Genomic DNA, 13,744 nt, shown 5'->3' with positions numbered 1-13,744 from the left:
TCAGGTCAGTGACTAAACTCACCCCTATATCGCCTGAGGCCTTCAACATTTCGGCAGTCAACCCAGACACACCTGCTGCCTTCCCCACCCTCATCCTGCCTATTGCCTCACTCACAGTAGCAGTATCAATCAAAGGCCAAGGGCCAGACACTGGATCTGCTGGCTCCAAACCTTCCCTGTCCCAGTCAAACTCCTCATTCAACAACCGGTTATAATGCTCTCTCCATGCATCTTTAATATCCTCACTGTTCACCACTACCCTTCCTTCATCATTCTTCACACACTGCTCACCTATAATATCCCGATTATCCCTCTTCACTTGACCTGCCACCCTAAATATCATATTTTTCCTTTCCCCATGATTTAGGTTATCAAGTAATAGTCTCTGTGACTCAGACTTTGCCCTGTATACCTCTCTTCTAGCCCTACGCTTGGCAGCCAAATATTCCTCTTTGTTACCACCCTTCTTCCATTCCCGGAAAAGCCTTCTTTTCTCCTTAACTGCAGCTTCTACACCCTCGTCCCACCACCAAGTTACTTTATGTCTTGGTGGTCCTCTTGTCCAACTGCATGTTACATCAGTAACTCTCAAGAAATTGTTCTTGAGAGCTCTGTACTGTTCATTAACGCCTCTGTCTACAGCTCCCTTTTCAGCCACCACTCTCCTCAACTCGCTATAGAAGGCATCCCTTACTACTTGGTTTTTCAGCTTCCATATTTTCCTCCTAGGTACATAAGTCCTCTTTTTCATCACTTGTTCTTTAAGTACCATATCACAAATCAATAGTTTGTGCTGCCGCACACACTCCTCACTTCCTATAACTTTAATATCCCTCACTAACCTCCTATCGGCCCTCCTAACCAGAAAATAATCTATCTGACTGCTATTTCCCCCAGACTCATTTTTAATTAACCTACTGTCTCTTTTCCTAAAATATGTGTTGCACACAATATATATATATATATATATATATATATATATATATATATATATATATATATATATATATATATATATATATATATATATATATATATATATATATTATATGTACGAATATATATATGTATTTACAGCATACATGTGTATTATACATTTGTACGTGTGTGTATATATATATATATATATATATATATATATACAGAGAGAGAGAGAGAGAGAGAGAGGGCAGGTGTAAGACCAGGTGCTCACAACCCAGCACTTCCTTCCACCCTAACACCGTCCTTCCTGTACTGAGGCAAAGGACTGACTACCTGTATCAGTATTCCATGGGGTGGAGTCTCGTGGGCTTAGAGAGTTTCTAGTACCCCCCCCCCTCTCTCTCTCTCTCTCTCTCTCTCTCCGTCCTAGTCTTTCTTCTTCCTCCTTCTCCTCCTCCGCAGTTTCCCCTCCGGCTCCCTTCTTCTTTTTTTTTTTTCCTTATGCATTTTTCCTGTTGTCTTCCTTTTCGTTACCGTCAATTTTGTCGTCTGCTCCTCGTTTTTTCTTTTGCACCTCTTCATTTATCAGCTTTCTTTCCCTCTCTCGCCAGCCTTCCATCCCGTCTAATTGTCTCCATATCTTTCTCTATTACCCTCACTTCCAGCCGTCTCCTACTTCTCCCTTTGCATCTTTCCCTTCCTCAGTTCTCCTCCTTCTCCCCCAGTCACCCCCCCCCCCACCCGTCTCGGCATGGTGGGCATCTCATGGGTAATACATTTCTCTGAGCGGCATCCTGGAGCACCTGCCCCAGGCCCACCCAACACAAACACCACACTACCAATGCCCACGGATTTGCCCCAGTGTGTATTGCAGGGCGTCATGGGGGAGTGGGTGTGGCTGTGGCTGTGGGTGGGTGTGGGTGTGGCTGTAGGTATGAGAGTGGCTGTGGGTGTGGATGCAGGAGTTCAATTGAGTGTGGGGATATGAGAGTGTGGGTGAGTGTGGGCTGATGGTAAAGATGGAGTAGCTGTTATTGGATGTGGATGTGGGAAAAGATATGTACTCATTAGGTGTGGAGGTAGGTGAGATTTATGCCAGTTTGGATGATGTGGGTGTGGATGTAGTTTGGGTGTGGTTGTCATGGAGTGAGAGGGAGAATGAGTGATGGTGTAGGTGTGGACTGGAGTGACAAACATTGAAAGTGACTGAGGGTGAGTGCTGGAATATAGAGTGTAGAGTGAGTGTTGTGCTTGTGGGTTGGTGTGGATGTGTAGTTTGGTTGTAGGACATGTTTATTGAAGACCAAGAACGAAATGGAGAGATGAGGAAGTTTGTGAGATAGATGGTAAGAGTGAGAGATTAACTATATTGAATTTATGTTAACAGTGCAGTTGAAGCCCATCTGAGTTTCTTGCAACTGATTGTCTGTCATTATGAGGTGAACTCGGGTAATAGAAAGCGTCATGTTTCTATTTGCATAATTGTACTCTGTAGGTATAATTGATATTAACCGGTGAGTGTTAAACACTAATGATGTCCCAATTTTGGAAAGTAATAAGCAGCATGGAAAGCACAGTTGTATAACAGATACCGGAAAGAGACGCAGGCATATTATAAATTAAACACTGACGATCCCATTCGTCCACAGTCCCGGTCTTGTGACGTCATCATACCGACGAAGCTGCCAGTTTCCGCATCGTTTACCAGTCATGATGTTCCCATGGTGTTTTTATGTGTAATACATGTCTTGGTAGGACAAGAAAGTGACCCAACAAGAATGGCAACTGAGGTGGACTTCAGTTGCCAGGTTGAGAGAAATTCATTACAGGAGAATGTACAGGGAGGTGGAACACGAGGTATAGATGTAAGGTGTGAGGGTAGTGTGTGTAAGGGAGGAAGGTGGTGGTGAATCGTAGAAACGAGTCCTTACTGGGAAGGGACACAAATGCCTTGAAGTTCATTTGTCCAGGCCACTCCTCACAGCACGCGGCGTCAGGCAGTAGATTTATAGATGTTACAAAGAAATACAGTAGAAAAAAAAATACAGGTAAACAGGTGAATAGACCCATAAATACAACGATGGATAGGCAGGTATATAGACGTATAGACATAGTTACAGCTTCTGATATATACAGTATTCGTATATGTATAGATAAATAGATAGATTGGTAGATAGATAGAGATATATAGGTACACACACACACACACACATACACACACACACACACACACACACACACACACACCTTGAATTACAGACTTCTTGAAACATCTAACCAAGCCGCCTCTCCCCACCCCCCAAAAAAACTGATAAAAAAATAAACAGGTAAAGGTGTGTGTGTTAGGCTGTGGTTTGGCCTGGGAATTGGTGGGTATCGGGTGTACTGGCGGGAGGTGCTGGGTTCTGGATTTTACCAAGGAACGACTTTCTTCCGTTATACCGGTATGTTTGAGAAATACTGTTTACCTTTTTTAACCCGTTGAGTTGGGGTGAGGTCCTGTTAGGTATATTCTTGCTGCTATACTCCCTTTACTGTAACTTGGCTTAAACAACGACAAGTCTGGCCATTGGTGTATCCTGCCTCACAGCACATCCTGCCATCGGCCACCCCAGGCTTATGTGGGGCTTGGCAAGGCTTCACGCTGGATCCCAACATATAACTTGGATCATTCATGTCTCCAGCTGGCTTATGGGCAAGAAGTAACAGCCGCTGCAGTGTGCACAGTTTTGCCGCACCCCCTTTTTTTATAGATTGTATTTTTTGTTTCGTATTATTAACATTTTCTTCTGTCTTTTGGGCCGATTTTCGTCCACTCTGGTTTTTACATATTTTCGTTTTTCCGTTTTGTCTTGTTCCCATTATTAAATTTGCATATCCTGTATAATATTTTTCCTTCACTATGTACCGTATTGTACAGATTCATACTCTCTTCTTTGTAGTATTTTATTCCACTCGGGTTGTGTATTTAGTTTCATTTTTTAAGTTCGTTTCTTATTTTGTCGTGTTTTGAATGTTTTCTTGTTTATATAGGTTGTACATTGTCGTTTTTTTGGAGTATCCGTCACAGTTTCATATGACGCCAGTTGAGTTATGTGGAGGGATTAGTGGATTTTAGATATTTTCATTTTGTACCCTATGTCTGTTTTTGACTTTTTTTTGGGGGGAGGGGGTCACGGTAACCTAATTAGTGTACTAGTGTTTCATTTTTTACACATCACTAAGAAACATCACATTGTGTTTTCCCCTCCCTATTCACTTCCTTTGATTTCTTCCTCTCTTTCTCACCTCTTGTCTTACTTTCTCTTACTTCTCCTTTTCCCACGCTCCCTTCCTCCCTTCGATGCCCTCCATCATGTCTTCCTTCTCTCTTCCTCTCTCCATGTCTTTTTCTTTCTCCCTTCCACTCCCTCCTACTCTCTCCTTTCTCAGCCCTCCTTTACTTCCCTCTGTTCCCTTTCTTTTTCTCCCTCCATCCCTCCTTCCCTCTTTCACATCCTCCCTCCCACATCCCGTCCTATAGCCTTCTTATCCTCTCTTTCAATTTTTCCTTCACTCCTTCCCATTCCTTCTGCCTCCCTCTCTCCGTGCCTCCCTTTATCTCGCTTTCCTCTCCTTCCTTCATCTCTTCCTCTGTCCTTCTTTCTTTTCCTTCTTCTCTCTCTCTCTCTCTCTCTCTCTCTCTCTCTCTCTCAATACATGTGCAATAGCCCCCAGTCTAACAGATCCCTTCAATAGGACCTCTGTTTTGTGATTCTGTGATTGTGGGAGGCGTAGCAAGTGGGGACGGGGAGAGAGAGAGAGAGAGAGATTGAAAGAAAGTGGAAAGTACCAGACTGATAACGAGAATTGGGAGGAAAAATGACACACACATTCAGAATGAGATAGATAGATAGATATGAATAGATAGATGGATATAAAGATAAATAGATTGATAGATAGATATGTAGGTAGGTCGATACATAGAAGGTCGGGAAATAGATGAAGTGGGTGTATAGACTGAGAGTGGAAATCGAAAGGACTCGGAGTTGTAACTGAGATAATTCGATAAACTGATTGATTGACTGATAAAGTAGAGATACAGAGAGAGGGAATGGAAAAGGTAGGGAGTTGGAAGTGAGGTAATAGATTGATAATTGAATCGATCGATAGATAGGTTGGTAGACAGACAGACAGACAAATAGACAGATAGATAGATAGACTTAAATTATAGGTAGTTAAGATAAGCGACAAACGAGAGAGAATAGATAAAATAAGTACAGTTTTGTAAATAATTTTCAGAGACCTGTAAATAAAAGGAGATGACGGCAGGGGAACAGAAATGAGAGAGTAATGGGAGGGGCAGGATTAGAGAGAGTGAATTAAAGTAGAGAGAGAGAGAGAGAGGGGGGGGAGGGAGGGAGAATTATATGAAAACAAACGGGCATGCAGTTGAAAGCATAACAGTATTGAAGCGAGGGAACAGAGAGAGATAAACGGAAATGAGGAGTTAGCGAATGTGTGATAGAGAGAGAGGGGGAGAATAAAGACAGCGAAATAGAGCAAAAGGTAAGGAGAGGAGAGGAGAAAAGGGGAGAGGAAAGGAATATTGTACAAAGAGGACAGTAGAAAGCAAGGAAACACAAAAAGAAATATAAAAGAGCGAGAGAGGAGGGATGAAAGTAAAAGAGAGGAGAGAAAAATTGAGGAAGGGGAAACGAATGTCAAAAGTGGAGAGAGAGAGAGAGAGAGAGAGAGAGAGAGAGAGAGAGAGAGAGAGAGAGAGAATTTTAATAGATTAGAGTGGATTTGATTTTAAATAATATATGTTAGTGTGTGTGTGTGTGTGTGTGTGTGTGTGAAGCAGATGTGTAACATTCATCTATAACGCGTTTATTTTAACCTGACAAACATCTCTAACCTCTTTTCAGCTCAGTTCGGCCAGGTATAGTCAGATTGAGCGGTGGATTTGACTTGTAACCAAGGAGAATTAGCGCTGCCTTATAATCTACGGTTCATCAAAATTCATGCAGCTGCGACTTACAATAAACATTCAGGTCATGAGAATGGTCCAGTTCCATCAGATGAAAACATACCGTGTACAACAAGACGTGCCAGAGTGCAACACAGCGTCCCACACACAAGCACTGTTTGGTACACGGAAACTATTTGTGGCTGTTTGTGTTGTGTGTATAGTTAATCCCGCCCTGTCCATTTCTCTCTCTCTCTCTCTCTCTCTCTCTCTCTCTCTCAGCGCAGAGATTCCAAGGTTATAATGACACTTTAGGTACAGAAACAAGGAAGAAGTATTCTTTCTAAACAGTTCTTGTGTACAGCCGAATCTGGAATATGCGGTGCAGTTTTGATGGCTGACCTTGAAGAAGGATATTGGGAGACATTGAGAGAATCCATCCCTCAGGCACATGGAGTACCAGAGAAGGCGGGGGACACTAAGCCTCTTGTCGTTAAAGACTATAGGCATTTGTGCGGACTCCTAAATGAGGTTCTCAGCATCCTGCATGGCTTTAAAACATTGACTGCCAACACATATTTAGTTTAAACAGCAGCTCGACATTGAACCCTGGGTGGAAGCTCGAAGCCCTACGACCTTGATACATTGGGCAGTTTCTTCACATTTAAAGCCTCTAGTACCTGTAGTCGGATACCAGTACAGGCTGTTGACAGTCCCCCTATACAGCAGTTCAGAGCCGGGCTGGACAAGTTTTGTTATGCGTAATATAGTGGTAGATTGGATGGTTCCTCCAAAATGTCCCCGCCTGACCGTTTGCCCCTTTGTACTGCCTGTTCTGCGGGTGGGATAGGTGGATGGGGAAAGCCTTCATCTGTACTATAATTTTTCTCACTAGTAGATTAGAAACGTGTACCTATCGACTTCATTCATTAAAAAAAAAAAAAAAAAAAAAAAAAAAAAAAAAAAGGTCTGGTATGGGTCGTAAGACCTTTCGAGGTACAACTTGTCTTTTAACACACGCAATGTATGTATCAGTCTATCTATCTGTCTCACACACACACACACACACACACACACACACACACACACACACACACACACACACACACACACACTCTCTCTCTCGTCAGGTGTCAAGGAAGCGTGACTCTCCTCTCTGCCTATGCATTAAGGGCTTCCTCACCAACATGTCTTTGGGGATCCGTCGGGGGAAAGAGCTGCCTTGTTGTTGTGAGAGAGAGAGAGAGATTCTTTTGTCCTTTCACCTCTACACCTCGTCGTACTCTTCATTTACCTTCTACATCTCACCCTATCCACCTGTACACTGATGACACCGTTCACCATAATAGTCACAATAGTCACAACAATAACAGGATGATGCTTCGCTACACGTGACTTATTTGTCCAGTATTTCTGAATAGAGCAAAAAGAATCCTGTTGCTTCTAGTACAGCAGAAGCACAATTCCTCCGTATTTCAACCCTACATAATCTTGTACCCATAATTGTAATTCATAAGTTAACAGGCACTCAGTCTCTTGGATGCAACTGGTTATCTCTGGAACTGTCATCCTCTGATTGTCTTATTCGCTGCCTATGATCTCCAGTCGTTTAAATGCGATATGTCCAGGGATCTCGAAATGAACGAATCTTGAATATGTGTGTGTGTGTGTGTGTGTGTGTGTGTGTGTGTGTGTGTGTGTGTTTAATGTTCTTTTAGGAGGGGACAAGTTTTGGTAGATGAGGGCGCTCATCATCCACTCTCTCGATGTAGTGCTGCCCTCGGGTGTCTGCCCTTTCCTCTCCTCCATCCTTCTTTTCTTCCATCCTCTTCTGTCTTTCTTTCCTTCATTCTTTCCACATCCTTCTCCCTACGGGTGACTTTACACTCCCTCTTCTGTCTCTCTTTCCTTCATTCTTTCCTCTTCCTTCTGCCTGTGAGTGACTCTGCAATGAGTGACAAGCCAAATGGTTTCCTGTACACCAGGAAACCGTTTACTACGCTGGGTGGTAACCATATAACCAGATTCTGGCGCCAGGTGGTTTAGTGGGTAATTACGGCGCTCCAATTTGATTGAGCTGGTGAAGGTTTATGTCCAAGGGATGGTTGGGGTTGATTACTCACGTGGAAGCGTAGGATTGGATGATGATGATGCAAGCCTCAGGTTTATTCTCTATTCCCCTCTCTCTCCTTCTGCAGAAATAAGAACAACATACCACCACTGACAGACACAGACAATTTCCCTCTCCCAACCCAAACCTAATCCCCCTCCCCTCCCTACTTAACCTCACCAACCCTGCCTAACCCCCTGCCTCACAACTCAGCATGACACAATAGTAACAAGGACTAAGACAGTTTCCTTGACAAAACTCAAGAGGAAGAAAAAGCAACAGGAAACGGGTGAGGGTGTGGCCTTAACATCTTTTAGACAAAAATTGTGCTGAGTAATTAGGCACATCAGGACCAGCAGGTTTTTATAATGCCTGACTGAGGGAGAAAGGGAGGAAAGGAGAGAGAGTGAAGAAGGGAGGGATGAGGGAAAAGGAGGAAAAGAGAAGAGATAAGAAGATAACTGAAAGATTTTTATTATGTGTGACTGAGAAAAGGAGGAGGAAGAGGAGAGATTGATGTGGAGAAGAGATGAGAGAGGGGGCGAGGAGAGAGAATGGGAGATGGAGACAGCTACAGAGGGAGAGAAGATAAAAAGAGAGAGAGAGAGAGAGAGAGAAAGGAGTGGAGAGGACTTAAGAACCAGGAGGCTGATATAATACATGACAGGGATAGAGGGAAGGGAGAGGGAGGGAGGGGGGAAAAAGGAAAGGGAGGGAGGGAGGAAAAAAGAGGAGAGAGGAATGAAAAATAAGAGTCTTTGATGATATGTGACTGAGAAAGGTAGAGGAGAGGGGAATGAGAGGGCCTTTATTATGTGTGAGGAGAGACAAGAGGGAGAGTGTGATGACAGTGTTTCAGTGATTTATCACATAGCCTATAAATGTTGCTCACTCTCCTTCCTACCTTCCCTTTTTAAAGGCCGTTTCAAGTCTCCATTTTCATCTGTTCATGTCTTGTCCTGATGGTGATGATGATGGTGATGATGTAATGATGACGATGACCTATGAGCTTACACATTACCCACATCCTTCCCTACCTTACACTATCTTGCACTCTAATTATAAGTGTCATTTTATGTTTCATCATAATCATTATCATCATCATCATCATCATCACCACCACCATTACCACCACCACCACCACCATCACCACCGTCGCCGCCGCGGAATCAAGCTACATACTCACCATCATTAGTATCCCAAAGTTTCATTCTGTTTTTAGGAAGAAGTTCCTGACATGTAAATTACGAAGACGAGAGAATCCACACACACCAAAAACACCACAGAAGAGTGTGAGTTTTAGGGAAATGAATGTAGGATAAGAGAGTATACCCCCCCTACCCCCTACCCCCCTCCTTCCGCCCCTACCCTTCCCGTGTTGCCTCTGTAGTGGACATAATTATACTGTATATCTCTACCCACTTCCTCTCCTTCCGTCACCCATCAGCCCTTCAATTCGATGACGGATTATTTCTTCTGTTGCTGTTATGTATTCTATTATTGCCACCACTAGACGATTTTACTCCGCTTTTGAGAGACTTTTTAACTGGAAGCCATCATTGACCCCCTCACTGCTAGAATGTGCCTCCAGTTGAATAAAATCGTCTGCAGGTGGCAAGAATGAAACAAAAACCTCGTCACCGGACTGAAGGGGTTGAATAATGTTTTTTTTGCCTCCCCATACCCCACACTTCCCCCATGAGAATGTATATCTCTGCTGTTCCCCACCCTATCCCCTCCCCCATGAGAATGTATATCTCTGCTGTTCCCCACCCATTCCCTCCCCCATCAGAAAATACAACTGTGCTTCCACCCACTGCCATCCACTCCCTCTATCTTAGAAACTTCGACAGTTATAAGCTTGTGCTTCATTTTACACCCTCAGCACACACGCCACCCGTCCCCCATTCCCCCCATTGGATGTCTTCCCCCTTTCTTTCCCGCCACCCTTTCCTCATCTCCTCTTAGAAGATTCGTTTGCCCACCTGCCTCGCGTGTTAATTTTCCACTGTAAACACACTCATTAGAGGCGCTGCATAAAGGTGCCACACTATAAGAATGTCGTAGAAAGAGTAGTGTTTTAACAGACCAGGTGAAGCTGAAGGCTGTACGGTGGGGCTAAGGCGTCGGATGCAGAGTAAGGTTTTGCCAGTCTCCTTTACCTGTGTTTTTGGTATGATTTGTACATACAGAATCGTTGTGTCTTTTAGTGAGGAGGCTGCCTAGTCCTTCCTATGTAATAGTTTAGTAACTTTTCAGACCTCAGGAGGGTTCTCAGTGATAAAATCGTCTGGCTTTAGTCAGAGCAACGGAGATAAGACATCCCTCAAGGTTTAAGACTCAACAGCTCATACAGTAGTTAATATTGTGGTGTTTAACTGTACCAGTGTGTATGAGGTCCTTTGCCACGTTGCTTGCTGGGTAGCGTGCTTGTCTCGCCATCTTCCTGTGAATCAAGTCTAGGGTTTGATGCTCGTAAGTGTGGGACATTTAAACTGTGTGATGGTAGCGATGCCTTTCATGTACTTGTATATGTTCACACCTTGTTGTTGATACAGGTGACTTGATTATTCACACTCACACACACACTAGCACTTCTGCCTCACTTACATCACTCTCACTACAGCCACCCTCTCCACATTCGTACTGTACTTAGCCAGCATGAGAAGGGAAAGATTCTGGCTGCCATTTTCCCTCCGAGAAGAATGTTTCGTGTGGCATTAAAGTAAGCAGTGTTGATACGACAAATATGTACATGACAGATTAATTAATACATGGTTGTTATTACCCTGGCCAGCAGGATGGCGACGGAAAGAGGTAAACAACCCCATTCACTTATGTAATGTACCAAATTATTATACACAAATACTGGAACTGTGTTTATTGTGAAGATATAACAGGTATAGCCCGACTTGGACCCTCTTCAGGTACTAGGGAGAAGTGATAGGAACACACACACACACACACACACACACACACACACACACACACACACACACACACACACACACACACACACACACACACACACACACACACACACACACACACACAATCATCATTATAGATAGTCTTTTTCATGTGCTCAGTTTTTGCTTGCACTAAACGTAGGTAATCACAGAGTATTGAACTGTTATGGATTAAATGGGGCTGGGGTTATGTTTGGTATTCGAGAGAGAGAGAGAGAGAGAGAGAGAGAGAGAGAGAGAGAGAGAGAGAGAGAGAGAGCAAAAGAAAACAAAGTGAGAGGGAGTGTAAAGTTACGGGAGGGAGAGAGAAATTGGTTGCATTGCGTAAGCGAGGGGAATACAGGTCAGATTGAGAGAGAGAGAGAGAGAGAGAGAGAGAGAGAGAATGTGTGTGTGTGTGTGTCTAGTCCTTAACTGGTTGAATAGTTTTGTTAGTTACAACCATCCCTATTCCAAACAGCCACGAAAAGACCAACAGGTCTGTTGTTTGCTTTCTTTTGTACTCCTTTGTACTCCTTTGCCTGTGTGTGTGGAGGAGGAGAAGGAGGAGGAGGACGAGGAGGAGGAGGAACTGAATCCCCTCTTGGGTAACCCAACGTCTCTATTTTCATTTCATTGATTTTCAAATACTCGGGGGAGAATTGTGTGTGTGTGTGTGTGTGTGTGTGTGTGTGTGTGTGTGTTAGACATGTAGGAGTATTATAAAGGTGTTTTCAGCAGGCAGTACAGTGTTGTCATTTTCTCTCTAACCTCTTTAGTACGGTGACGTAATTATTTTTCCATAATTCTGTTTAACATACCTTGTTACTTAGCTGTGGAGAGACCTTTTTAATAAGACGTTTTAAATACAGACCTTTTTTTCCCCCATCATGAGTGAGACGTCTTTCCTGAACTAATTAAACTGGTTTGTTGGTGCCAAGGCTACAGTATAAATATCCTTGTAATAAACCTAATCAGACTGCCAACAGACGATTTTACTTATGAAGGACTTCTGATATTGAATTATTTAGATAGAAGTTGTACCTAACTCCGTCCCTCCGCGAATCTGAATAACTTGTTTTTAGGTTACAAGAGTTAAACACAAAACACGTCACCGTATTGAAAAACCCAACCAATGTTTACTATACGTGAATGTCCGTAGCAGGTATTGTCGGAAGTCACTTATTTGACCTCACAATTCTCTCTGATAATCACTTTATGTTTAGTAACCGTATAAGTGAAGATATAATTATACCCAACCAATCTTGTACACAAAATAAGGACACAAAAATGTGTTGATTATAGCAAGCTGTGAAGTGTTTGGTGGCCGTGTATGGGAAGCCAGAATTGGGAACAAGCAATGTTATACAAAAATACAACTATTGAAACTTTCTGAAGATAAAACATATAATCAGACAGTAGAATTTACATCTTAACTCCTCGTAGGTTTACACATATCGTGGAGAATGTGTTGGTGGTGGTGCATGGTGATATAACCCTTGTGAAAGGAAGTCAGAAGGACTTTTGGCTGGCAGTTCTGGTTTGGCCGGGGGTCGGTGGGGGCCTTGGTAAGAAAAAAAACAGGGAATTTTTGAGAATTTACGCCTTGGGTTTCTCCGCCTCCAAAATGGCCTTGGGGTTAACACTAGAACTCTCTCTCTCTGATGGTATTTCCAGCGTCCACCATCCACTCACTCGATGTAGTGGTTCCTCCAGATGACTTTACTGTGAGCGTCAAACCAGATTGTTTACTACGTTGGGTGGTAATCATATCACCAGGTGGCTGGCTGGTGGTGTAACTAATTCCTGATATTAATCGTTCTTTTCAAACACTGAATCCCATACATTAACCTTTCTCTTTATATACGATTAAGCCGTGCATTCACAAACATCAATATTATCCCTTCTTTTAGAGAGTAGTAAAGCTGGCATTTACAAACACTGAATTATCTCTAAATAAATAAATAAGGTAACTACCGATACTTCCCCCTTGGTAGCGTAGGGTGCCGAGGCTAGGTTGGTGTTGTCCAGAACTTTTAAGGGGGGACACCAAGTTACTCCCCCTGGTATACCCTGTTTATCCCAACTTGGCTCAAATTTTCGTTCTTTTCCAGTGTGTGTCACTTAGCTGAGCGACAGAAAAATATAATGCTACAGACCTACATTCTTTCCATAGCACTTCTTCGTGACTGGCACCAACTTAATGTTAATCTGTTCCTACAACTCAGTATTCAAGATGGAGAGATGGCAATTTTAGACCAAGTTAGAGTAAAAAGGATATAGCATGGATTGTGAAACCTGTGGCCGGGTGTGCGAGTGGAACCGTAGCGTGTACGTCACCCCTCCATCACACCCTAGAGCTGTACTACACACAGTACAACCCATAATGTACACGCGTACGTCACTTCTCCATCCCACCCAAGAGCTGTACTACACTCAGTACAACCCATAATGTACCAACACTTACTCCACTACTTGTACACAGGATTAATGCTGTTGTTGTTCTGGTACAGGGGACGTGTTGGGCCAGGAGTACCAGCCTGGACACCTGACAAGAGAACCTACCAGTGTGTTGGACAGTGAGGCTAACGCCCTGTTTACCTCCAGTGATGACCTACACACCTTTACCGGCAGAACACAGGTGGGTGACACACACACACACACACACACACACACACACACACACACACACACACACACACACACACACACACACACACACACACACACACACACACACACACACACACACACAAGAGAACCTGCCAGTGTGTTGGACAGTGAGGCTAACACCCTGTTTACCTCCAGTGATGA

The 13,744-nt window shown here is 43.4% G+C and overlaps 1 protein-coding gene across 1 annotated transcript in view; it reads left to right on the top strand.

Annotated features, from left to right (window-relative positions):
- Window positions 1–1,672: 1,672 nt before the first annotated feature.
- The window catches only part of LOC145416636 (uncharacterized), a 43,025-nt gene continuing 30,953 nt past the window's right edge, over window positions 1,673–13,744 (top strand). The window contains exons 1-5 of the mRNA XM_080285571.1: window positions 1,673–1,827; window positions 12,377–12,498; window positions 13,444–13,509; window positions 13,565–13,571; window positions 13,739–13,744. The exon at window positions 13,739–13,744 is cut by the window's right edge and continues 28 nt beyond it. Of these exons, the coding sequence (XP_080141697.1) occupies window positions 1,673–1,827; window positions 12,377–12,498; window positions 13,444–13,509; window positions 13,565–13,571; window positions 13,739–13,744 (356 nt within the window). The remainder of the gene's footprint in view (window positions 1,828–12,376; window positions 12,499–13,443; window positions 13,510–13,564; window positions 13,572–13,738) is intronic.

This window comes from Coenobita brevimanus, chromosome 107 (assembly GCF_032717465.1).
Source record: "Coenobita brevimanus isolate Jiangsu-jjx chromosome 107, ASM3271746v2, whole genome shotgun sequence".
Taxonomy (NCBI): domain Eukaryota; kingdom Metazoa; phylum Arthropoda; class Malacostraca; order Decapoda; family Coenobitidae; genus Coenobita; species Coenobita brevimanus.
Note: the sequence above shows the minus strand (reverse complement) of the source record. Positions and strands in the feature narration are given on the sequence as shown.